Source organism: Ovis canadensis, chromosome 9 (assembly GCF_042477335.2).
Source record: "Ovis canadensis isolate MfBH-ARS-UI-01 breed Bighorn chromosome 9, ARS-UI_OviCan_v2, whole genome shotgun sequence".
In the NCBI taxonomy this organism is placed as follows: Eukaryota; Metazoa; Chordata; class Mammalia; order Artiodactyla; family Bovidae; genus Ovis; species Ovis canadensis.
This window is the reverse complement of record NC_091253.1, coordinates 56,866,702-56,890,872: the sequence shown is the minus strand read 5'-3', so window position 1 is coordinate 56,890,872 and position 24,171 is coordinate 56,866,702. Positions and strand designations below refer to the sequence as shown.

General features: G+C 43.5%; 1 protein-coding gene across 8 annotated transcripts in view; it reads left to right on the top strand.

The window, feature by feature from the left end:
• The window catches only part of NCOA2 (nuclear receptor coactivator 2), a 282,199-nt gene extending 276,718 nt beyond the window's left edge, over positions 1-5,481 (top strand). For 6 of the 8 annotated variants that reach the window (XM_069600226.1, XM_069600221.1, XM_069600228.1 and 3 more), the window contains 2 exons: positions 3,426-3,515; positions 4,562-5,481. In XM_069600226.1, the coding sequence (XP_069456327.1) occupies positions 3,426-3,515; positions 4,562-4,573 (102 nt within the window). In that variant the 3' untranslated portion in view covers positions 4,574-5,481. The remainder of the gene's footprint in view (positions 1-3,425; positions 3,516-4,561) is intronic. The other 2 variants (XM_069600229.1, XM_069600224.1) reach the window with 1 other exon arrangement.
• The last annotated feature ends 18,690 nt before the right edge of the window (positions 5,482-24,171 follow it).

Here is a 24,171-nt window from a genome sequence, read left to right as displayed (position 1 = left end):
GACATTGCTTTCACTGCTGAGGGTGCAGGTTCAGTCCCTGGTTAGGGAACTAAGATTCCACAAGTCGTGCAGCATGGCCAAAGAAGGACAGTGTGTGGGAAAGGATCATTGGTCTAATTTGCACTCAGAAAAGTAAATATGTAAAGACATAAGATATAAGGGTCATCTGAGTTAAATTCACCTATTCCAGTCCATTTTAGTTCACTGATTACTAAAATGTCGATGTTCACTCTTGCCATCTCCTGTTTAACCACTAATGATTTGCCTTGATTCATGGATGGACCTAACATTCCAGGTTCCTAGACAATATTGCTCGTTTGTAAGAAATGGAGTAGCCGTCACAGTCAACAAAAGAGTCCAAAATGCAGTACTTGGATGCAGTCTCAAAAATTACAGAATGATTGATCTCTGTTCATTTCCAAGTCTAACCATTCAGTATCACAGTATTCCAAGTCTATTCCCTGACTAGTAATGCTGAAGAAGCTGAACGGTTCTGTGAAGACCTACAAGACTGTCTAGAACTAACACCCAAAAACAATGTCCTCTTCCTTATAGGGGACAGGAATACAATAGTAGGAAGTCAGGAGCTACCTGGAGTAACAGGCAAATTTGGCCTCGGAGTACAAAGCACAGCAGATCAAAGGCTAACAGAGTTTTGCCAAGAGAACGCACTGGTCATAGCAAACACCCTTTTCCAACAACACAAGAGAAGACTACACATGGACATCACCAGATGGCCAACACTGAAATCAGATTGATTATATGCTTTGCAGCAAAAGATGGAGTAGCTTTATACAGTCAGCAAAAACAAAACCGGGAGCTGACTGTGGCTCAGATCATGAACTCCTTATTGCCAAATTCAGACTTAAATTGAGAAAGTAGGGAAAACCACTAGACCATTCAGCTATGACCTAAATCAAATCCCTTGCGATTATACAGTGGAAGTGACAAATGGATTCAAGGGATTAGATCTGATAGGCAGTGCCTGAAGAACTATGGACAGAAGAACATTGTACAGGAGGCAGTATTCAAGACCATCTCCAAGAAAAAGAAATGCAAAAAGGCAAAATGATTGTCTGACAAGGCCTTACAAGTAGCTGAGAAAAGAAGAAAAGCTAAAGGCAATGGAAAAAAGGAAAAATATAATATTTGAATGCAGAGTTCCAGAGAATAGCAAGGAGAGATGAGAAAGCCTTCTTCAGCAATCAATGCAAAAAAATAGAAGAAAATAATAGAATGGGAAAGACTAGAGATCTCTTCAAGAAAATTAGAGATACCAAGGGAACATTTCATGCAAAGATGGGCACAATAAAGGACAAAAATGATATGGACCTAACAGAAGCAGAAGATACTAAGAAGAAGTGGTAAGGATACACAGAAGAACTGTACAAAAAAGATCTTCATGACACAGATAACCACAATGCTGTGATCGCTCACCTAGAGCCAGACATCCTGGAATGTGAAGTCAAGTGTGCCTTAGGAAGCGTCACTACAAACAAAGCTAATGGAGGTGATGGAATTCCAGTTGAGCTACTTCAAATCCTAAAAGATGATGCTGTGAAAGTGCTACACTCAACATGCCAGCAAATTTGGAAAACTCAGCAGTGGCCACAGGACTGGAAAAGGTCAGTTTTCATTCTAATCCCAAAGAAAGGCAGTGCCAAAGGATGTTCAAACTACCACACAATTGCACTCATCTCACATGCTAGTAAAGTAATGCTCAAAATTCTCCAAGCCAGGCTTCAACAGTATATGAACCGTGAACTTCCAGATGTTCAAGCTGGATTTAGAAAAGGCAGAGGAACCAGAGATCAAATTGCCAGCATCCTTTGAATCATCGAAAAAGCAAGCAAATTCCAGAAAAATGTCTACTTCTGCTGTGCTGACTATGCCAAAGCCTTTGACTGTGTGGATCACAGCAAACTGGAAAATTCTGAAAGAAATGGGAATACCAGACCACCTGACCTGCCTTCAGAGAAATCTATATGCAGGTCAAGAGGCAACAGAAAAATCAGAAAAGGAGTACGTCAAGGCTGTATATTGTCACCTTGCTTATTTAACTTAAATGAAGAGTACATCATTTGAAATGCCAGGCTGGATGAAACACAAGCTGGAATCAGGATTGACTAGGAGAAATACCAATAACCTCAGATTCTCAGATGACACTAACCTATAGCAGAAAGCGAAGAACTAAAGAGCCTCTTGATGAAAGTGAAAGAGGAGAGTGAAAAGTTGGCTTAAAACTCAACATTCAGAAAACTAAGATCACGGCATCCAGTCCCATCATTTCATGGCAGATAGATGGGAAACGGTGGAAACAGTAGAAACAGTGACAGACTTTATTCTGGGGGGCTGCAAAATCATTGCAGATGGTGACTGCAGACATGAAGACACTTACTCCTTGGAAGAAAAACTATGACCAACCTAGACTGCATATTAAAAAGCAGAGATATTACTTTACCAACAAAGGTCCATCTAGTCAAAGCTGTGGTTTTTCCAGTAGTCATGTATGGATGTGAGAGTTGGACTGTAAAGAAAGCTGAGTGTTGAAGAATTGATGCTTTTAAACTGTGGTGTTGGAGAAGACTTGAGAGAGTGCCTTGGACTGCAGGGAGATCCAGCCACTCCATCCTAAAGGAAATCAGTCCTGAATATTCATTGGAAGGACTGATGCTGAAGCTGAAACTCCAATACTTTGGCCACCTGATGCAAAGAACCGACTCACTGGAAAAACCCTAATGCTGGGAAAGAGTGAAGACAGGAGGAGACGTGGACAACAGAGGATGAGATGGTTGGATGGCATCACCGACACAATGAACATGAGTTTCAGCAAGCTCCGGGAGTTGGTGATGGACAGGGAAGCCTGGCTTGCTGCAGTCCATGGTGTCGCAAAGAGTCGGGCAAGACTGAGTGACTGAACTGAACTGAAAGACAAGAATGTTTCTAATATGATGATCTCTGTTGCATTTCTATATAGAATGCAAATAAAAATTAATTGTGAAGGCAGCCTGTGTATTTATAGGGGCTTCTCAGGTGATGCTAGTGGTAAAGAACCCACCTGCCCGTTCAGGACGCCTGAGAGATGTGGGTTTGATCCTTGGGTCGAGAAAATCCTCTAGAGAAGAAAATGGTAACCCACTCTAGTATTCTTGCCTGGAGAATCCCATGGATAGAGGAGCCTATCAGGCTACAGTCCATGAGGTTGCAGAGAGTCGGACACAAATGAGAGTCTGAGCACAGCACATTTTCACGTTCCTCCACACTCCCTCCAGAACTTGCATGTGGGAGACTAGATAAGGGAAGTGGCCTTCAGTCCTGGTAATTCTGCTCCTAGAAACAAAGCAGAAGCTTGGTGGGTGGCTGCTCCCCCGTAGGCGTATGTATGTCTCTCCAGATAAAGCCACGTCCTGTCCTGTCGCACTCAGGTGAATGACCCTGCTCTGAGGGGAGGTGGCCTTTTCCCTAGCCAGCTGCCTGGAATGGACATGATTAAGCAGGAGGGAGATGCATCACGGGTAAGAAACAACAGAGAAATAAACCCGTGGCTGTGAATATTCCATAGACTAGAATTGGCACAGGCATGTTGTCAGCCAGTAGACTGAGGAGAATTGTGTAATATGGACTTCCCCAGCGGTCCAGTGGCTAAGACCCTGCCCTTCCAATGCAGGAGTCACATGCTGTGCAATGCGACCAAAAAAAGAAGAAAAAAAAATCTAATTTTATTGGATATACAGTGATGTTTGTGTAATTTTTTATTTAAGCTCATTTTAATTGAGCTGATGGTGGCAAAACACTCATTTTGCCCCAGAATGGAATGATTATAGCAAAGCAAAAAATGAAATACCAAAGAATTAATCATGTTAGCACAAACTTTGATTTCTTTTTGTTTCTGAATTGTAATGTTTGATTTTCAGAAGGGTGAAGAGGAACTAGCTTCTAATTGTTCTCTCTTCCTTAATTAATCTAAGTTTATTCTAAGGGGAAGCCTACTGCAGGTCAGATGGTGCAGGGCATTCAGAAGATCTAGGGGTGGACCTTCCCTGGTGGTTCAGTGGCTAAGACCCCACTCTCCCTTCATTAAGCCTAAGTTTATTCTAAGTGTTCTAGATTTCTTTTTATTTAAGCAACAGTCTTAAAATCTGATCTACATCATTTCTTTATCACCTTAAACACTTTTTCTAAGAAGAGTGATATTACTGTGTCCAACTAGATCTTGAAACAGTAGAACAGTTAGTACTGAGAACCCACCTGAGTTGGGAGCCTGGTGACAGGCCTGTTAACAAGAGGAAGGACTCTAAACAGTTTGGCACAGGTGAGGGGGCCTCTTATGGTAGAAAATGTTGTCCCTAGCCATGGATAACTATTTTCAAGTTCTCTCTTAAGTGAGAAAATGTAGAATTGATGTTGAATTTCCTACAAAACAAACAAAAAAAAGTGAATGTAACCTTCGTGATTGGCGTTATTTAAAATGGCCAAGTAGTCTGATGTTTTCATGCTGGGCCTCATGATGGTTTTACCAAAAATTCTGAGGCATCACAACTTTCTCTTTATTTTCCTGCAGAAATACTGCTGACACTGAAGGTAGCTGGTTGCTTCTTTCTTCAGCTGACTGGGCTCACTTGCTCAAGACACTTACCAATCTGGAGAGTTGCGTCTCTTCGTTTCGACCCAACCGACCTGCCATCCAGCCCTGCCCGAGCAAGATGGGCTGACGGCCGAGTCCCTCGGCTCCTCCTCCTGGAGGAGCCGCCTGTCATGTTGACAGGTGGCCTGCAGCTCGCGTCCGGACAGTTGTCAGTCTGTTCACTGCATTCACCTTAGTGCAACTTAGATCTCTCCTGCAGAGTAAATGTTGACAGGCAGACTTCACACCCTTGTCAGATTGAATGTATCTAAATGTATGTATTTAAGGAAAACAACCCATGCTCTTGTTCTCTTCCTGTCTGGCTCCAGACACTGGTTTCTTGCTTTGTTTTCCCTGGCTAACCAGTCCTAACGATTAAGATTTCATCTGGGGGAAAGAAAAGATTTTTTTTTAAAAATCAAACTAAAGATGTTTTAAGCTAAGCCTGCCTCTGGGATAAGCAGGACAGACACCATGGACCATGCCGTATGTACAGACATGCCCAAGAGGTGAAGACCAAGACATCGTAGTTGTGTCTTTGTAGGAAGTTCTCAAGACAGTGTTGGAAAGCATTTCCAGTTCCTGAACAGATGAAAAAGAGCCTGTGGAAGGGCTGTTAACAGTAACAAGTCCTTCTTCCTCTTTTTTTTTTTTTTCAATTTCTTTGATTCAAACCAAACTAGTTCGCCCAAATCATGAATCAAAAAGAAATTGATTTCCAAATTCAATGTGCTTTAGATCCATCAGAAGCTTGAATCAGCGCCTCTTCTTCCATCTGATCCTTCCCTTCCCCCTCTGCCTTCCCCATTCTCCCCACTTTTTTTTTTTGTTTGTTTTAATAAAAGCAACAGAAACCAGGTAAGCCCTTTATTATTTCCTTCCATGTTTTGCCAGCCACTTACCAGCCGCTAACTCTGAAATTCCAGAAAAAAATGCATTTACTGGAAGGAGAGGAACAAAGTTAGTACTCGAAACCCATCAGACTTTGGACACCTGCCCGGGAAGTGTGTTCATTCTGTTCCCCGCGACACTGGCCCTCCACACAGGAGAAAACCACAGTGTGCTTAAAATTGACCGCAGGCATCAGGACAGAGTTCACCTCCGCCATGTGTCTTTTATTTTGTTTTTTTTTAGCAGTGCTGACTTAATAAGCCGAAATTTTGTAAGGTACATAAAATCCAATTTATATGTAAACAAGCAATAATTTAAGTTGAGGACTTAAGTGTTTTAATTGTGTAATTTTTTGTGAGGTATACATATTGTGGAATCGAATCCAAAATGAGGTACTTCAGTGTTACAATTAGATATCTTCATAGCAGTGTCTCCTGAAAGTGTTTTGTAAAGGCTCTCAAGGCCTCGATTAGACCTGATTTGTAGACTTAAGACTTTTTATTTTCTAAATCTTGTGATTCTGCTCATAAGTCATTTATCTAATCTATCTGATATGCAGCCGCTGTAGAAACCAGTTCTTGATTTTTATATGTTTATATTCTTTCTTAACCTTAGGAAGACTACGTGTTACTAAGCCCGCCACTTTTCTGGTTGTTTTTCTTGCCCACTCTGGTAGGGGAATAATCTTTTCTTAATTGGCATCAGTTTCAGACAACTGTAATACCAAGAAACTGGTGACCTTTTTGAGCTATTTCTCCCCAACTCCTAAGATACCTACTTTCTTACCTAAATTTCAGAATGATGTCTTTTTGATGTCTAAAAAGCAAAGCATTTTATATCTCATTAGCCAGGCCTTTTAGGAACAGAGAAGTCTTTTTTCCTTGAAATTTGCTTGTTTTTTGTGGAAGGGTGAAAAATAGACAAACTACCCCTACTTATACGTGTCTCTCTCTATGGACAGATTACAGAAGTATAGAAAGAGATAGAGCTCAAAGATAAATGGTTAAGTAGACAGTCTGAAAGCGTGGCTCCGTGCTAAAGAAATGTCCTGGGAAATCTGCATTTCGCTACTTTCTTTTCCACTTAGGGGGTCTCACTACAGAAAGGTGGCCCAGGAACAGCATTTCTTGGGGGCCACCAATTCACAGTCCCCCTGTCAAAAGGCTCTGCTTTTCTCAACCAAACCGTTGGGTCGCCCAACTGTGGTGGAGAAACAACTCGGGCAGACCTCGGCCCGAGCTTAGCGCCCTCGGTGGCACCCCGAGGCTTACGTCCCAGTTGGTGTCATGTGACCAGTTTCCAGTTGATGTTTAGAAACATGTGAATTAGAATGCCTTGAACGTCACACAACACAGAAGAGAAAATGGAGTGTAAGCTGGAGTTGCTTGTCTGAGTTGGAGTCCCTTTCCACTGGACACTGTCCAGAAACCCCTGTGTACCTTCTCTTGCTTAACTCTCTGCCCACTGTGTTCTCCAGTTCAGACAGATCTGATCTGCAAACCTGCCATTCTGGTCATTGGGAATAACTCATAATCATTGCCATTTTGAAGGAAGAGAGATGATCCGTTCTCTTACGGCTTAGATCAGGTCATGGGTTTTTTACATCTAATTAAGAAAAGTCAGTGAAGGAATCCTCTGATCACATTGATCATGATAGAAGCAAAGGCCAAATCAGTCCCTCCATGATCAGTATTTCTCATGGTGTATACAATAAACTTGTTAGACCGAGTCCTCGGTTTTCATTTAATAGAACAAATAATCAGTGTTTTACTTATATTACTAAATGTGAAAAACACATAATGTGAAAAGTATACATACATTAACTTGGTTGTGAAGCTCATCTACGTGTTCATGTAACGTGGTAAGTTGAAAAAGTGAAGTGAGCTGTTTTCCTGCAGTGAATTCGTTGGACTCAAAAGATGAAGACGCCCCCTCCCACGTGTATCTCTCATGGCCTGTAACCATTGAAAGCAATGTTTTTGCAGTTTATATAATGCAGTTTTTAATCTGTGTTTAAAAACGGAGTTCCTATGGGCTTAACACATGAAATGGGTGGCACAGATCCCCTTGCAGAACCCAAAGATACACAATCAATTTTGAAATGCAACTTAAGCCATTAATTGTTGGTGTGAATTTAAAATTTTCTAGTATTTGTATGGTAGTATGCTGCCTCCGAGCAAAGCATTCTCTGCACAAAAGGAAATTACTGTAGTGGCTTCAATTTTAATTAGAATTTTCTCCCTGGTGTTTCTTTATAGACTAAAACGAAACCTTTTAAGTTTCTTACTACAGGTAAAAGCTATGTGCAAGAACCTCAAAATGCTAAAATCTAGCATAATGCCTTAGATCTGTTTTTAAGTCTTGTATATTCCTACATAGCTGTCCAATGTATATTTGTATAGTGAACTGTGTACAATTTTTTGAATAAGTGCATCATCACTTAAACTTTATGTTGCTGAATGGTGATGATGATACATTTCTTCAAACATTTAACTGTCTTTTTTTTTTCTTATGCCATTTGTGGTTTTATTTGTACAGTTCCTCATGAAGTTGCATCTGAGATGTGTGTATATGAAAAGATTATACAAGGGTAAAATTAAGCAATATATTAACTATGGTTCTTCAGGAGAAAGCTTACAGTGTTTCAGGTTGTGATTTATTTTCAAAATGGAGTTGACTCCAAACATCACTTTGTTCACCTGCATTGATGTTTGTATTTCTAGTGTGAGCAGTTTATGCAAAAGGTAGATATATTCAAGAGAAATTTTAAATACATTTATGCAAGTTAATATTGCTTTGCTGATGCTATTTGCTTATTTGATGTTAAATAATGCTATTGTAAATAAAGAATTCTGTTGTTATTGCATCATTTAATAAATTTTAATGCCTTCGGGTTTTACATGGCTTTGAAGATTTTCTTGAGTTTATATTGTATCCTCATTCACAATTGCAGTTAAATATAAAATTACCTGACTTGCCATTTAATAATTTCTTAGACTTATACAGTGGTTGGTACTGTTCTCAGCATGTTAACATTTATTCTCTCAATGTCCCATTTTCTAGATTTTCAGTCTGAAGCCAAGAGGGGTGTGTCTTGCTTAAGATTATCTGACAACTTAATGGCAAATAGAGGTGGAATCTAAATGAATCCTAAATGATGCTATCACCTCTCATTCCCGTTTCTCAAAAAACATCTATGAGAATAATGCGGGCTTCTTACTGGTTTATTAAGGTTATGCTTTACACATTAGAATAATCATGATGATTTTAATAGATTGGCTTATTAGTAGTCAATAAGCAATGCAAGTACAATACTTAAAACCCAGGTCGAAATAGTAAATCTGAAATAGTATTTTTTAAAATATACCAAAACTGAAATGAATGATGAGAAAAAGCTATGCTAGTCACCATATTAGCAAAGTAAAAGAAGAATTAAAAAAACATGATTAACTTTATAGACACTGTTGGATAGATTTGCACAGGATAAATTTCAGCCCCCATACATGAGAAAATCTCAAGGAAAAGTAAAACTTCTCAGCAAAGTGAATGTCCTAAAGTTGTTTAAAGTTATTTGATACAATCCCACTGTGACTTCATGTTGAAATATTAAAAGAAATCAGAACAAAATAAGTAGCCCACTACTCGTGCTAAGAAATTAGGTTTTCAGGACTTCCCTGGTGGTCCAGTGGCTAAGACTTTGAGCTCCCAATGCAGAAGGCCCAGGTTTGATCCCTGGCAGGGAACTAGATTCCACATGCCTTAATTAAAGATCTTGCATGGCATGACAAAATCAAATATCCTGTGTGCCACAACAACTAAGACCCAGTAAAGTCAAATATTTAAAAGAAATGGGTATCACTGGTGGAATAGAAGAGGAAAAACATTTTCAGCACATTTAATCATCTATGCCACTGCTGCTAAGTCACTTCAGTCGTGTCCAACTCTGTGCAACCCCATAGATGGCAGCCCACCAGGTTCCCCCGTCTCTGGGATTCTCCAGGCAAGAACACTGGAGTGGGTTGCCATTTCCTTCTCCAATGCATGAAAGTGAAAAGTGAAAGTGAAGTTGCACAGTCATGTCCAACTCTTCGTAACCCCTTGGACTGCAGCCTACCAGGCTCCTCCATCCATGGGATTTTCCAGGCAAGGGTACTGGAGTGAATTGCCATTGCCTTCTCCTAACCGTCTACGGGAAAGCCAAAATAAATCTACCTACCCGCTCTAGGGGTACCCAGGTGGCACTAATGGTAAAGAATCCTGCCAAGCACAGGAGACTTGCAGAAGATGCAGGTTCGATCCCTGGGTCCAGAAGATCCCCTGGAGTAGGGAATTAAAGGCCACTCCAGCATTCTTGCCTGGAAAGTTCCGTGGACAGGTGCCACGTCTACAGTCCACAGCCCATAAAGAGTTGAACATGACTGAGTGGCTGAGCACTAGCTCTTAGAACGAGTGAAAAATTTCAGTCAGATGTCTGGAACATACAAAAATCACTAACTTCCACTCACAGTAATAACTAGTTTTTTAAACCCCCATTTACAATAACAAACATTATAAAATAGGATTATATCCCGCCTAACATAAACCGTGAAAGACCTTTATGAAGAAAACTAAAGTTCTACTGAAAGGTGCAAAAGACCTGAACGAGGGAGGCATGCCGTGAACCTAGAAAAGGGAGTGAAGGCTCTCAGTTGTGTCCAACTCTGCGACCCCATGGACTGCAGCCCACCAGGCTCCTCCATCCATGGGATTTTCCAGGCAAGAAAAGGAAAGCCCAGGATAAAAAAAAAAATATATATATATATATATATTCCTGCCCCTACATCATTACAATTCGAGTGCACATCAGAAAAGTAGTGTACATTCGAAAGATAAGATGGACAATAATGGAAATGTTAGAAAAACAACTTCCAGAAACATTTTAAAACACTGGTGAGGGGCTTCCCTGGTGGCTCAATGGTAAAGAGTCTGCCTACCAATGCAGGAGATACGGGTTCGATCCCTTGTCCAGGAAGATCCCACATGCTGAGAAGCAACGAAGCCAGTGCACCACAGCGACGGAGCCGGTGGTCTAGAGTCGGAGCTGCAACTGCTGAGCCCACGTGCCACAGCTACTGAGGCCCGCGCCCCACGACAGGAGAACCCAGTGTAAGGAGAAGCCCTCCCCTCCACTGCAGCTACTGAGGCCCACGCCCCACGACAGGAGAACCCAGTGTAAGGAGAAGCCCTCGCGCCGCAGCTGGAGAGCAGCCACCCTCCCCTCCACCACTCGCCACAACTGGAAAAGGGCCTGCACAGCAGCAAAGACCCGGCACAACCAAGAGTGGGTAAGTAAATGAGTAAAATGATTTTAAAAGAAACAGCGTTAGACCTGACAAAGCTGAACGCTGAGCCAGAAGTGAGTATTGCAGAGTACTTACACGGAACTGGCTAAATAACTCAGAAGAAGATTATAGAGCCCAGAGACAGGTCACTGTATGTCGGTAAGAATACGATAGAGATGCCATTTCTAATCAGTAGGAATCTGTTCCCCAAAAAAATTGGTGTTGAGACAGTTAGCCACATTTGGAGAAAATACCAAGTTAAACCCCCTCCTCACAATATTAACATGGAACCAGGGTGTAAACATAATGAAACATAAAACTAGAAAAGTACATGTTTACGTTGTTGGAAAAGTGAAGTCATTCTTAAGGACAAAATACAAAAATTATTTAAATTTATAAAAATTAATACTCTGTCAAAAAAAGTCAGTACATAGCAAATGTAATCGAAAACAAACTAATGTTACATAATCTAACATGCGCATGCATACTCAGTCATGTCTGACTCTTTGGGACCCCCATGGACTGTAGCCTGCCGGGCTCCTCTGTCCATGGGATTCCCCAGGCGAGAATACTGGAGTGGGTTGTCATACCCTTTTCCAGGGGTTCTTCCCAACCCAGAGATCAAACATGAGTCTCCTGCATTGCAGGAAGATTCTTTACTTCTGCACCACCTGGGAAATCAAACTAACATTAAGAACATTTTGTCTGGAAGACAGCAAGAAAGCCAGTGTGACTGGAGAAGATAACCGGCGGGGTGAGAGGTAGGAGATGAGGGCCAAGAAGCAGCCAGGGCCAGATCACGTGAGGTCATATAGGCCAGCCCCAAAGGCAAGCAACTTAGGTTTTATTCTGTGTAATGAGAAACCTTCAGCAAAGAGTTTTCAGCAAGAAAGTAATATGATCTAATTTGTGTTTTTAAAGACTGACTACTCTGTGGAGAAACATCTCTATGGAAGCCAGCTAATAGGCTACTTGAAGACACCAATTATTAAAAAACAATTTTAAAAAAAAAGGATTGTGAGTTCCCTGATGGTCCAGTGGTTATACTGCAGGGGGCAAGGGTTCCATCCCTGATTGGAGAACTACGATCTTGCATGCCGTGTGTCATGGAAAGAAAAAAAATGGAGGACTGGACCCATGACTTCAATCCAGGTCCCTCCCACATCCCACTAAAACAGTAAAGTTGTTTTTACAAAAGCATAAACCCACAAGGACAAAGGTCATGGGAATAGAAACCAACAAAGTTTGGCAGTTGAAAGCAGATGGAAGAGTGGTCACTTACTCTATAGAGCTGACAAAGCTGAACGCTGAGCCAGAAGTGAGAGAGAAATGGCAAGAAGCAAACAAAAGTTTCACCCTGGAATTTCTCAAAGAGCAGGTGCCTCTGGATATGGGCATGAGAAGCCTAGATAAGAAGCTGGCCGAGCAGCTCCAAGCAAGCAACCTTCCTCCTGGGCAGCAGAATAGAAGTGTATTCTCCAGAAAAGTTTAACAGCGATCAGGGGATGGTGAAAATAGCTCAGCTGTGTCTGACTCCTTGCCACTCCATGGACTGATAGTCCACCAGGCTCCTCTGTCTGTGAGATTCTCCAGGCTAGAATACTAGAGTGGGTAGCCATTGCCTCCTCCAAGGGATCTTCCCAACCCAGGGACTGAGCATTGTAGGCATATTCTTTACCATCTGAGCCACCAGGGAAGCCCAGGAGATGGTACCATACTGACCAAGATGAAGTCTACAGTCTGAATGTTGATCCCTCTTCACGAGATTAGCTACCCAGACATACTTTCCTGCCTGGTTGCCTAACTGGCTTCCCAAGGGAACCTGAGCAGCTGCAAACACAGAACACACAGAGATGAACATTCTGGTTGCTCATGACAAAACCCAGGTTACATTACAGTGAAGCCCACAACTGATGATCCGGCCCATGTACACTGAGCTTCCAAACATCTTTCAGTGCCTTTGTCTAAAACACAAGAGAAGAGATTCAACCACAGTTTCAAGAAAAGCCTGAAAATGAAAGACACTACAGCAGCCATGAACGCACACCCCGAGATGTGCTGTGCAGGGGGATTGTGGTCAACCCAGTGCCCAGCTACAACACGCTTCCCACCAGCAGCCCCGAGCTCATGACTGGGTGCAGCAGGAATAGCAGGCAGAGGTGCTCTCAGGAGATGGAACTGCTCCCATGAACAGCTTTGCCTCAAAGACTCTAAGCAGACTTGCCAAGCTTTCTTAGGTGCATGCTGTACCCTAAGGGATCTTCCTTCCTCTGATTTGTCCTGGATTCCTCCTTACTTTCCCTCATAAGCATTGCACCTAATAAATCGCTTGTACTTCTAATGCCATCTCGATGACTGCTTCTTGGATGGTGCAGACTAACATTAAGTGATCTAAGAAAGTAGGCAGTGGGATCCAGGGGCTGAGACTCTGAGCTTCCAGTGCAGGGGGCCCAGGTTCAATCCCTGGTCAGGAGAGTAGATCCTGCATGCAACAACTAAGACTTGGCACAGCCAAATAAATTTTTTTTTTTAAAAAAAAGGAAGTAGGCAGTAAGAACGGGACTTGGGACAGGCTCACTCAAGGCCAGCTGAAGAGACTTCATTGTGGTCAGCCAGTGTGACAGACAGTCCTTGGTATAAGGTGGTGGCTCAAATCCTGAAGATTTGACTGGTGGGAACCCCAGAAAGTACACCAGTGGAGGGGAAGGCTACGGGAGATGGGGCAAAGCAAGGCATTCAGAAGATCTGGGGGTGGATTTCCCTGGTGGTCCAGACTCCACGCTCCCAATGCAGGGGGCCCAGGTTCAATCCCTGGTCAGGGAACTAGACCCCACATGCCACGACTAAGACCCAGTGCAGTCAAATAAATAAATAATTTTAAAATCTATAGTTAGTCTGAGACGGCAATAGCTCTCTTTCTCAATAATTGAGAGAAAAAAATTGGGGGGCAAAAGGATGCCACTGTGGAGAAGGCTGGTTACTGCCTAGTTGAACTGCTGCAAGGCAGAGGGATGCTAAAGTTGAAACTCCAATACTTTGGCCACCTGATGGGAAGAACTGATTCATCTGAAAAGTCCCTGATGCTGGGAAAGATGAAAAGTGGGAGGAGAAGGGGACAACAGAGGATGAGATGGTTGGATGGCCTTACCGACTCAATAGACATGAGTTTGAATAAACTCTGGGAGCTGGTGATGGACAGGGAGGCCTGGCATGCTGCAGTCCATGGGACCACAGAGTTGGACACGACTGAGTGACTGAACTGAACTGAGAGGGATAATGCTGATGAGGACCATTAAGGGACAATTAACACTAAATAATGGGCTTCCCAGGTGATGCTAGTGGTAAAGAACCTGACTGCCAGTGCAGGAGACATTAAAAACATTGGTTTGATCCCTGTGTCAGGAAGATCCCCCAGAGGAGGGCATGGCAACCCACTCCAGTGTTCTTGCCTGGAAAATCCCACAGACAGACGAGCCTGGCGGACTATGGTCCGTAGAGTCACAAAGAGTTGGACACGACTGAAGCAACCGAGCATGCACCCACATAAATAAGACAACAGAGCAGAGCCAGCACCCAAGACTCTCCTGCAGTGGAAGAGCAGACACTGCTGAGCAGCAGGCTGAAGCACTCCTCAATACAGTTTTAGAATGCTCGAGGGAGGCAGGTTTGTTATGCAAAAGGCAGGGTCCTGATAGGGAAAACCTGGGCCCCTGAAATGTGGGTGCATGCATGCTAGGTTGCTTCAGTTGTGTCCAACTCTTTGCAACCCTGTGAACTGTAGCCCACCAGAGTCTTCTGCCCATGGGATTCTCCAGGAAAGAATACTGGAGTGGGTGAATCCTGGGTAGAAACATCAAGATTATGGGTCCCCCACCTCTGGGCCTTGCACTAGTACCTCCTATCAGGTCAGAGGTAGCATTAGATTAGAAATAAACTGCACAATAAATGTAACATGCATGCGCAAATCATCCTGAAACCATCCCCCTCTCAATGTCTGTGAAAACATTGTTTTCCATGAAACCAGTCCCTGGTGCCAAAAAGGTTGGGGACTCTCGATCTATTAATAGATGGTTGCTGCTGATTTTGAAGCCTGCAAAACCTCTGAGCTTATAGAGGTGGCCCACCCTTCTCTACTAAGAGCTCTCGACTTAACATCTGTCATTGAAAAGAAAAGAAGGATTTGATCTATCATTTGTTATCAGCACTATTCATGTTGGTGTGATTTATTATTATAAGTAATAATAATTAAGGGGACAAGACAAACAAACAGGACAGAAAGGAGAGCAGTATGCTGAAGGCAGCCTTCTCCTTAAGAAGTCTCAGTTCCTTGTTCAGCTCTCAGGCCTGAGACGATTTTCAAATTAAAACCCATTGACTGAAGAGGTGGCCTGGTCCTTAGGAGTAAGAACCCTGCCGTGCCATGACAGGTATCTACAACATCTAAGCATTCCCCAGGCTTCCTCTAAGGGAACTACAATTATTCCTTTGGGTAACTGTATGCTGGGGAAGGGGAAGAAACAAACACTTGGAGGATCATGGACACAAGGTCTGAGTTGACCTGCCACAGGAAAAGAAGCATCGTCCTGAACCGCTGTTAGAGTGGGGGCCCAGGAGGCCAGGTAAGCAATGGAGCCCTGGCTGAAGTCCCACTCATGTGGGCCCACTGGTTTCCTGGGCATCCCGAGGGCACTTCCCTAGTCCCCAAGTGTTGAAGCAGAAACTTTAAAACAGAACTCCAGTCAAGACGGTAAATCAAAAACAATATTGAAGGACCTTCCTAGTTGTCCAGTGGCTGGGACTCCCTGCTCCCAATGTAAGGGACCTGGGTTCAATCCCTGGTCAGAGAGCTAGATCCCACGTGCCACTACTAAGACCCAAGATCCTGCATGTCCAAAACTAAGATCCATCACAGCCAAATAGTTAAAGACTTTTTTAAAAAGACCAAAGAAAGGGCCCAGAGTCAGTGATAGAGACCTCAGTGGTTTAACAGATAGGGGAGCTTACCTGTCAAGCAAGGGCCGGGAACAACACCAAGCATGGGCAGCTGACTGCAGGCAGGACACGGGGGCTTTCTTCACTTCCGGGGCGGGGAGGAGAAGGGATTACCAGTTTTAGGGAATTGATGTCAGATGTATTCATTAGTTACCAGGGAAACCAGTAGAGGGGCACAGGCCCTCACGGCTCCTTTGATAAAAACCATCACCAGCTATTTCCCGGGGTAAGCAACAGAAAGGTCAGTCCTATGAGTAGGGTGTGGGTGGCACAGGCCCTGTTTGGGCAACCGATGGACAGAGAGCAAGAGAAAAGCCATCTTGAGTGGCCTGACCCCACAGGACACATCTTGCTAAGGGATGCACAAAATAAATCCTGACAAAACCCAGATGCTTGCAGACACAGTTCCAAGCTGTGGTGGCCGGATGCCAAAAAGCTGAATGCAATTCCTGGGGTAGGCGCTTGGTGGCGCCACTCTCACTGCTGGGCGGGGAGGGGTGTCTTGCCTCTATAAGAGCAAAACAGACACGGCATACTATTGTCACCTTTCACATTTTTTCGTAAAAGCAAAAATACTGCTCATTTTTATTTCAGTTAGCAAAAACAGATACTTAGTACCTGGCGGTGAAGCAAGTTGCCCTAAAGCAAAAATTAAGGGATATCTGTATTTATACCAGTGTGTGTGATTTAATTGCTCAATTGTGTCTGACTCTTTTGTGACCCCATGGACTGTAGCCCACAAGGCTCCTCTGTCCATGGGATTCTCCAAGCAAGAATACTGAAGTGGGTTGCCATTTCCTTCTCCAGGGTATCTTCCCGACCCAGGGATCTAACCCAGGTCTCCCACATTGCAGGCATTTCTTTACCACCTGAGCCATCAGGGAAGACCCACTTGTATATGAGAAGTGGACATAACTCGTCTTCTGTCAGGCCGCTCATGTCGGAATTTGAAGCAGTCTCATCAGGTAAGGAGCCGGGTTTGGGTATGGCTCTGTCTGTGGTTATGTGCAATGGACCACAGACTTCAAACTCCTTTGGTGGTATGGTAAGCCAGGGCTTAGGGCCTGCACCCTCGGGTTACATCGGGCCTTGTTTCCCTGCACCAACTGCAGAGGGGGTCCCTGCCCACCCTCTTACCCTCTTTCCATGGTAGATGGATTGTTCCTGATACACAGCGTTTGCCAGCTCAGTCTTAGGCAAAGCCCTGTGGCCCTGGGACTTGAAGACAAGCCTTTCTCAGTGATCTGTCCCTCAATCACAGCTGAACTTTGCCTTAATTTTTAAGCAGGTCTCCTGGGGAAGAGATTCCTGCCCTTTCCCCAGCAGTTGGAAACTTCTATTGACCCGACCCTGGGACTGTTTCTTGACTCCATCGCAGGACACAAAGGTTTTCCTCTGACCCTTCCCCCAGCCCTGGTGGGTCTTGGCCTCTGCCATGGGGGCAAAAGCATTTGCTGCCCTCCTCCCTTCTGTGTTTGTCTGCCGGGAAGAAGATGCAGGCAGGGTGTTGCGTCTTTTCTATAGCACCATCTGCTTCTCTCTTCCAGATCTGCACCCCAAGCAAAGCTTTCTCAGAGAGCCCAGCAGAGATCCTCGGAGAAGAGCCTTCAAGTGGGGTGAAGCTGAAGCCTGCCTTTAGCCTTGGTTCCCAAGAGCCTTATTCTTTTACGCCAGCCTACACCAGCCTACAGCAATTTGTTCAAAAGTTTAGCTCAGAGAATGTGGGATGAATTGAGAGAGCAGAGTTCACATATATACACTACCATGTGTCAAGCAGCTAGCTAGTGAGAAGCTGCTGTATAGCACAGCTGGATGCTCTGTGATGACCTTACATGTTAGTCACTCAGTCGTGTCCAACTGTTTTCAACCCCACGGACTATAGTCCACCAGGCTCCTCTGTCCATGGGATTCTCCAGGCAAAAAATACTGGAGTGGGTTGCCAGCCCTTCTCCAGGGGATCTTCTCTACTTAGAGGAGTGGGATGGGAGGGTTAGGAGGGAAGTCCATGAGAGAGGGGCTATATGTACACATATAGCTGATTCACTTAATTGTATAGCAGAGACTACCACAACATTGTAAAGCAACTATGCTCCAGCTGAAACATAAAGTTAAAAAATTAAAATATGGAAATTCCTTTAAAAAAAGTTCAGCTCACATCTTGGTGTTTCTTCCTCATGTGCTCCCCAGGTAGGAGACCCATCGTCACTAGATTTCAGGCTACTTGGCTGCCCTGCCACCTCAACTCTCTGAGGGATTCACGGCAAGTTATGAGTTTGTATTAATAATTAACTAGCCTTTTCTTGTCATTACAGTGAGAGCAATACCCTTTCCAGTTTTCTTTATATGGAAGTAGAAATTCGCTGAATTCTTCATGTAAACTAAGAGTTTGAATGGTGAAAACAGTTATGCACAGGTGTAGGGGATCTACTAGGGCTTATATGAAATTACTGATGTGGCTGGAGAGAATAGAACACCTTAGAGGAGAGAACTTAGAAACTCAGGACCCTTGTTGAGTTTGGAGTTCATGAAAGCAGTCTTTCAAGGAGCAGAGCATAACCAACAGGACCTACTGGATAGCACAGGGGACTCTACTCAATATCTCATGATAATCTAGATGGAAAAGGATCTGAAAAGAATATACATACATATATATATGAGTAATTTTGCTGTACACTTGAAACTAACACAACATTGTAAATCAACTACATGCTGTGCTCAGTATACTTGCCCCTGCAGGCTCCTCTGTCCATGGAATTTCTCAAGCAAGAATACTGGAGCAGGTTGCCATTTCCTACTCCAGGGGATCTTCCCCATTCAGGGACTGAACCCACGTTTCTTGTTTTTCTAGTACTGGGAGGTGAATTTTTTTACCACTGAGTCACCTGGGAAGCCCAAAATCAATGATGGCTCAATAAAAATTAATGTGGTATCACCTCACACAGGTCAGAATGGCCAACATCAAAAAATCTACAAATAATACATGCTGGAGATGATGTGGAGGAAAGGGAATGCTCTTGTACTGTTGGTGGGAATGCAGTACAGAGAACAGTATGAAGGTTCCTTAAAAAACGAAAAATGAATCTACCATATGACCCAGTAATCCCACTACTGGGTATGCCGCTGCTGCTGCTAAGTTGCTTCAGTCGTGTCCGACTCTGTGCGACCCCATAGACGGCAGCCCACCAGGCTCCCCTTTCCCTGGGCTTCTCCAGGCAAGAACACTGGAGTGGGTTGCCATTTCCTTCTCCAATGCATGAAAGTGAAAAGTGAAAGTGAAGTCGCTCAGTCGTGTCCGACTCTTAGCACCCCCATGGACTGCAGCCTACCAGGCTCCCCATCCATGGGATTTTCCAGGCAAGAGTACTGGAGGGGGTTGCCATTGCCTTCTCCGACTACCAGGTATATACCCTGAGAAAAACATAATTCAAAAAGACAGGGACTTCCCTGGTGGTCCAGTGTTCAAGAATCCTTGTAATGCAGGGGATGTGGGTTTGATTCCTGGTTAGAGAATTAAGATCCCACGTGCCATGGAGCAGTTAAGCCCAGACACTGCAACTACTGAGCCCATGTGCTCTGGAGCTCATGGGCCACAACTAAGACCTCACACAGCCAAGTAAATACATATACACTTTTTGTTTTAAAGACACGTGTACCCCAGTGTTCATTGCAGCACTATTTACAACAGCCAGGACATGGAAGCAACCTAGATGCCCACTGACAGATGAGTGGATAAAGAAGACGTGGTGCATACGTACAATGGAATATTACTCAGCCACAAAGAGGAACGAAATTGGGTCATCTGTAGTGATGCGGATGCACCCAGAGTCTCTCATACAGAGTGAAGTAAGTCAGAAAGAGAAAAACAAATATCGTATATAATGCATCTATATGGAATCCAGAAAGATGGTGTGGTATACAGGCTTAGTTGCTCTGAAACAGCCTATTTGCAGGACAGAGTGGGATGCAAATGTCGAGGGCAGACTCGCGGACACAGGGAAGGGGAGGAGGAGAGAATAGGACGAACTGGGAGAGTGACACTGACATAAACAGGATCGCATAAAATAAAAAGCAAGTGAGAAGCAGCTGTATAACACAGGGAGCTCAGCTCAGTGCTCCCTGATGACCTAGAGGGATGGGCTGGGGGAGTGGGAGGGAGGCATGTGCATACATATAGCTGATCCATGTTGTTCTGCAGCAGAGACTCACACAGTATTGTAAAGCACTTACACTCCAATTAAAAAAAGAAAAAGGACCATAGTGTAAAGGGTAACAGAATTACCGTAAGCGTGAGGATGTTGAATGGTTTCAGCCCTACATGTGTCACCTGTGGATAAAGCCTGTAGATCCTTGCCTGAGTCAAACGGACATTTAAAAGATCAAAGACCACTGGAGGAAATTTACACTGCCCTGGACGGGCACTGGGACAAACTGAAGTTTGGGCAAGGCAAAGTATCTGGGCAGGTGGGGCTCTGGTTGAACATAGGGTGGGGGCTACGCTGAGAAGAGAGCAGTGTGGAGCCTAGGGCTGTGCACGTTCTCAGTGATGGGGCTGGAACAGTGCCTCAGACTTCTGGGCTCTGGGGGAAAGGAATACTGGAAGTGAGATGTTTACACTATATGAAAACCCACGACATTTCAGGTGACTTTAACATTAGAGCTTCTTCTGGTGGCAGCCTGTTGGAATTGATTCCAGCTTAACATAAGAGAGACACACACAGGGAAGAGAAAGAGCAAAGAGTTTTCATAAAAGGATATAGACGTTGAGGAGATAATAGATAATAAGGACTACTGCATAACACAGGGAATTCTACCCAATACTCTGTAATGACCTATATGAGAAAAGAATCTAAAAAAGAGTGGATACATGTATATGTATAACAGACACTTTGCTGTACACCTGAAACTTACACAACATGGTAAAGCAACTATACTGCAATAAAAGGAAAATTTTTTAAGCAACTTTCCTTCTACCAACAAAACAAAACAAGCAAAAAGAAGCCGAGGAGAAGAAGCCAGTGCTACTGGGGCTACCCTAGCAAGAAGCCAATGACTTTCTCTCTAGAGCTGCAATTATGGTGCTTCAGCTGCAGTGTCCCAGATTCTGAATTCCTTGTCCCAGGAAGAAAAATATTCAATATGATGGAACTACCTTAGATCAGGTCTCTAAGAGTGATGGTTAAAGAGCAGGATCACTTAGCACAAACGGGGGTGTTGCCTGAATCATCGGGGCATGATTGGTCAGCCCAAAACCTCTGATGCAGTTTCACCAAGTGATAGATCAGAAGTGAGGACCGTGGGACTGCACAGTTCATGAAAAGGAGGGATGACTTTACCATCATGCAGATCATTTGAGAAAATCCCACAGAACCAACAGAAACAGATGAGAATTCATAACAGCTCAAAATGATCACTATCATCAACACGACAAATAAGTAAGGTGAATAATTGCAAATAACATTCCCATTCACAATATCAGTTTTATTAAGTTATAAAGTTCCTAAGGATAATTGCATAGAAAATCTATAAAAGAGTAACAAAAAAGAAGATTTAAGTAGATGAACCCAAGAATGCTGGATTTTCACAGCTAATTTACAGGCTTAATTTCAATTCATATTTTAATGGGATTTTTAAATTTTTGCTAAAATTATCTAAATTTTATCCACAAGAAGAAACAGATGCAAAAAAAGTTTTCAAATAGCTAGAAACCAATGAGATTTAGTTTAAATATAAATATGAAATAGCCCTGAATAAGAACAGTAGTTTCTCTGCAGAGAGAGAAAAGGGATGATTATTTTTTTCTTCCTGCTAGGTATTCTGTTCTCTCCAAATATCTATAGTAAAATGTTTGTAAAAGAAGAGGAATTAAAAGTGTGGGGATTATGGGATTAAAAGTTATGGGAATTCTCTGGTGGTGAGTAGTTAGAACTCCATGCTTTCACCACCTAGGGCCTTGGGTTCTATCCCTGGTCGGGGAGGTAGGATCCCATAGCCACAAGGCCCAGGAAAAAAAAAGGAGGAGTAATAACTTAAAAGGTAAGGGGGTGTTACTTCTAATAGACTTTGAGTCATCACTTTTTTGGACATATTTGCCTCTAATTCACATATGCAATTTAAAAACAAAACTGAGTTTATAGTTCATTAAACTTCTGCAGTCTACTTTTTTTTCTTATTTTGATTAAGCTTGTTCTTATATTAGTGAAAACTGAGTTTACTAATGTTGATATCCCATGTAATATCCCATTGACTTAAGTAATTTCCAAATTTTCGATAACATAAATAGCACAAAAATAGTTGTGTGCTTATGGATTTCTGTATTTCAGATTATTTGCCTTAGGAAAGCATCTCCAAATGGAATGAAAATGTTTCCAATACATATTGCCAAATTTTATTTTTGGAAAGCATATACTATCATATGTTCTACTATAAAGAGTACAAGAATACCTTAGCCAATTTAAGGTGTGCATGCTCAGTTGCTTCAGGCCTGCCTGACTCTTTGCAACCTCATGGACTGTAGCCTGCCAAGCTCCTCTGTCCGTGGGATTCTCCAGGCAAGAATACTGGAGTGGGTTGCCTCCTGACCAGGGACTGAACCCACATCTCCTGCGTCTCCTGCATCAGCAGGCAGATGCTTTACCTCAGAGCTACCTGGGAAGCCATTCATTTGTGAATCAGTGCTAATCAGTTATTTGGATAGTAGTAAAGTTTTTTTCAGATGCATAAAACAGCTATATTATGTTTCACATATCAGATGAAAAGAGGGCTAAATGAAGAAAATGGCAAACAAGAATCTTGGTTATATCTTCAAATAGTGAAGGTCTGAAATTTTGATCCTAAAATAACGAGAAGCTGCCATGACAATATCTGGGATAAAATAGAGTGCTACCAGCTTGGATGTGAACTGAATAAGGAATAAGCTGAATAAGGAAACTAGTTTACAAGGGATGTGCGGAGTTATTCACACACAAAAAGAATAAGCTGGAATGGAGGTATTCTCTGGTTCTTTCACTACCAATGTTGCTACGAAACTTTTCTATTTCTTCTAAAGTGATGGATATTTTAAAAGAGCAGGTAAGATTATGTTACTTTTTTCCTTCAACTCGTTTCCATCCTTTGTAAATACTTTGTAATGGCGATGAGCTGCTTTTATACTCAGAAAAGCACACACACAAGCCTTGTGCAGAGAAAGAACAAAGCTTCCCCACTGGGGGGCCCCAAACCCTAAGCCAACTGTCTGACGTGGCACCCAGAAGAGGGAGGAGACACTGCAGTCATTTATGGCCTCTGGGAGCATGTCTACAGATCACAGATTTTTATCAGCGTTAGCGCTTCAATCCCCTCTCAGCAGTGAAAGGGCAGAGTCCCAACCACTGGACCGCCAGGGAATTCCCAATCCCTTATTTTCATTCCCAGAATCGGGCCATTTTTTCCCGTCCTGATCTGAACTATTTATTTGCTTTTTCCAAAGAGACACCCCTGCCTCCACCCTCAGACTGACATCCTCCTGCCACTCGTTTCTCCAGGAGAGGGAAGCTCTCTTGGGCTCTCTCTTGTCTGAACAACTCAAGAAGAATTTAAAAACAAAACACAGAAACAGAAAATGATACTAATGAAAAAGTAAGCGTTTTCTCTGATTTCATCCTTCTCCAAATTGCCCCACAGATTACTCATTTCACTTTGAGCATGTATATTTACAAAGTGTATGCAGTATAACAGGCTTCCCTGGTGCCTCAGTGGTTAAAAAAAAAAAAAATCTTCCTGCCAATGCAAGAGATGCGAATTCAATCCCTGGGTCGGGAAGATCCACTGGAGGAGGAAATGGCAACCCGCTCCAGTGTTCTTGCCTGGAGAATCCCACGGACAGAGAAGCCTGGTGGGCTACAGTCCATGGGGTCACAAAGAGTCAGATACAACTTAGCGACTAAACAACAACACACACACAGTGTAACAGGATCTAGCAATGTGGGATGGGGGCCAGGAGATGGGACAAGCCCAGACCTCCCAGCTGACAGCCTCGAGACCCCCTATCATGCTCGGTTCTGTTGTTACAATCTGCTGTGCTGAACAGAGTCAGCCTCTGTTTATCCTCCTTCACTGGCTCCCTTGATTCTTCCAGAAGCCCCCAAGACTCACAACTGGTGAGTGACGGGAGTCTAAACATCCACCCAGGTTTGCCAGCCTGTAGCCTGTCGCTCTGTCACAAAGCACTCCGCCACGTGGCCTGGCCCCAGGGAGCTGCTCCTGGCCTGGACAGGCCCCCCGTGCACCTCGAGTTCTGCAGAGTTGTGTCTGCGCCCCTCACAGGTGTGTGCATCTGCACGTTACTGGGCATCCAGTGTGGCATTC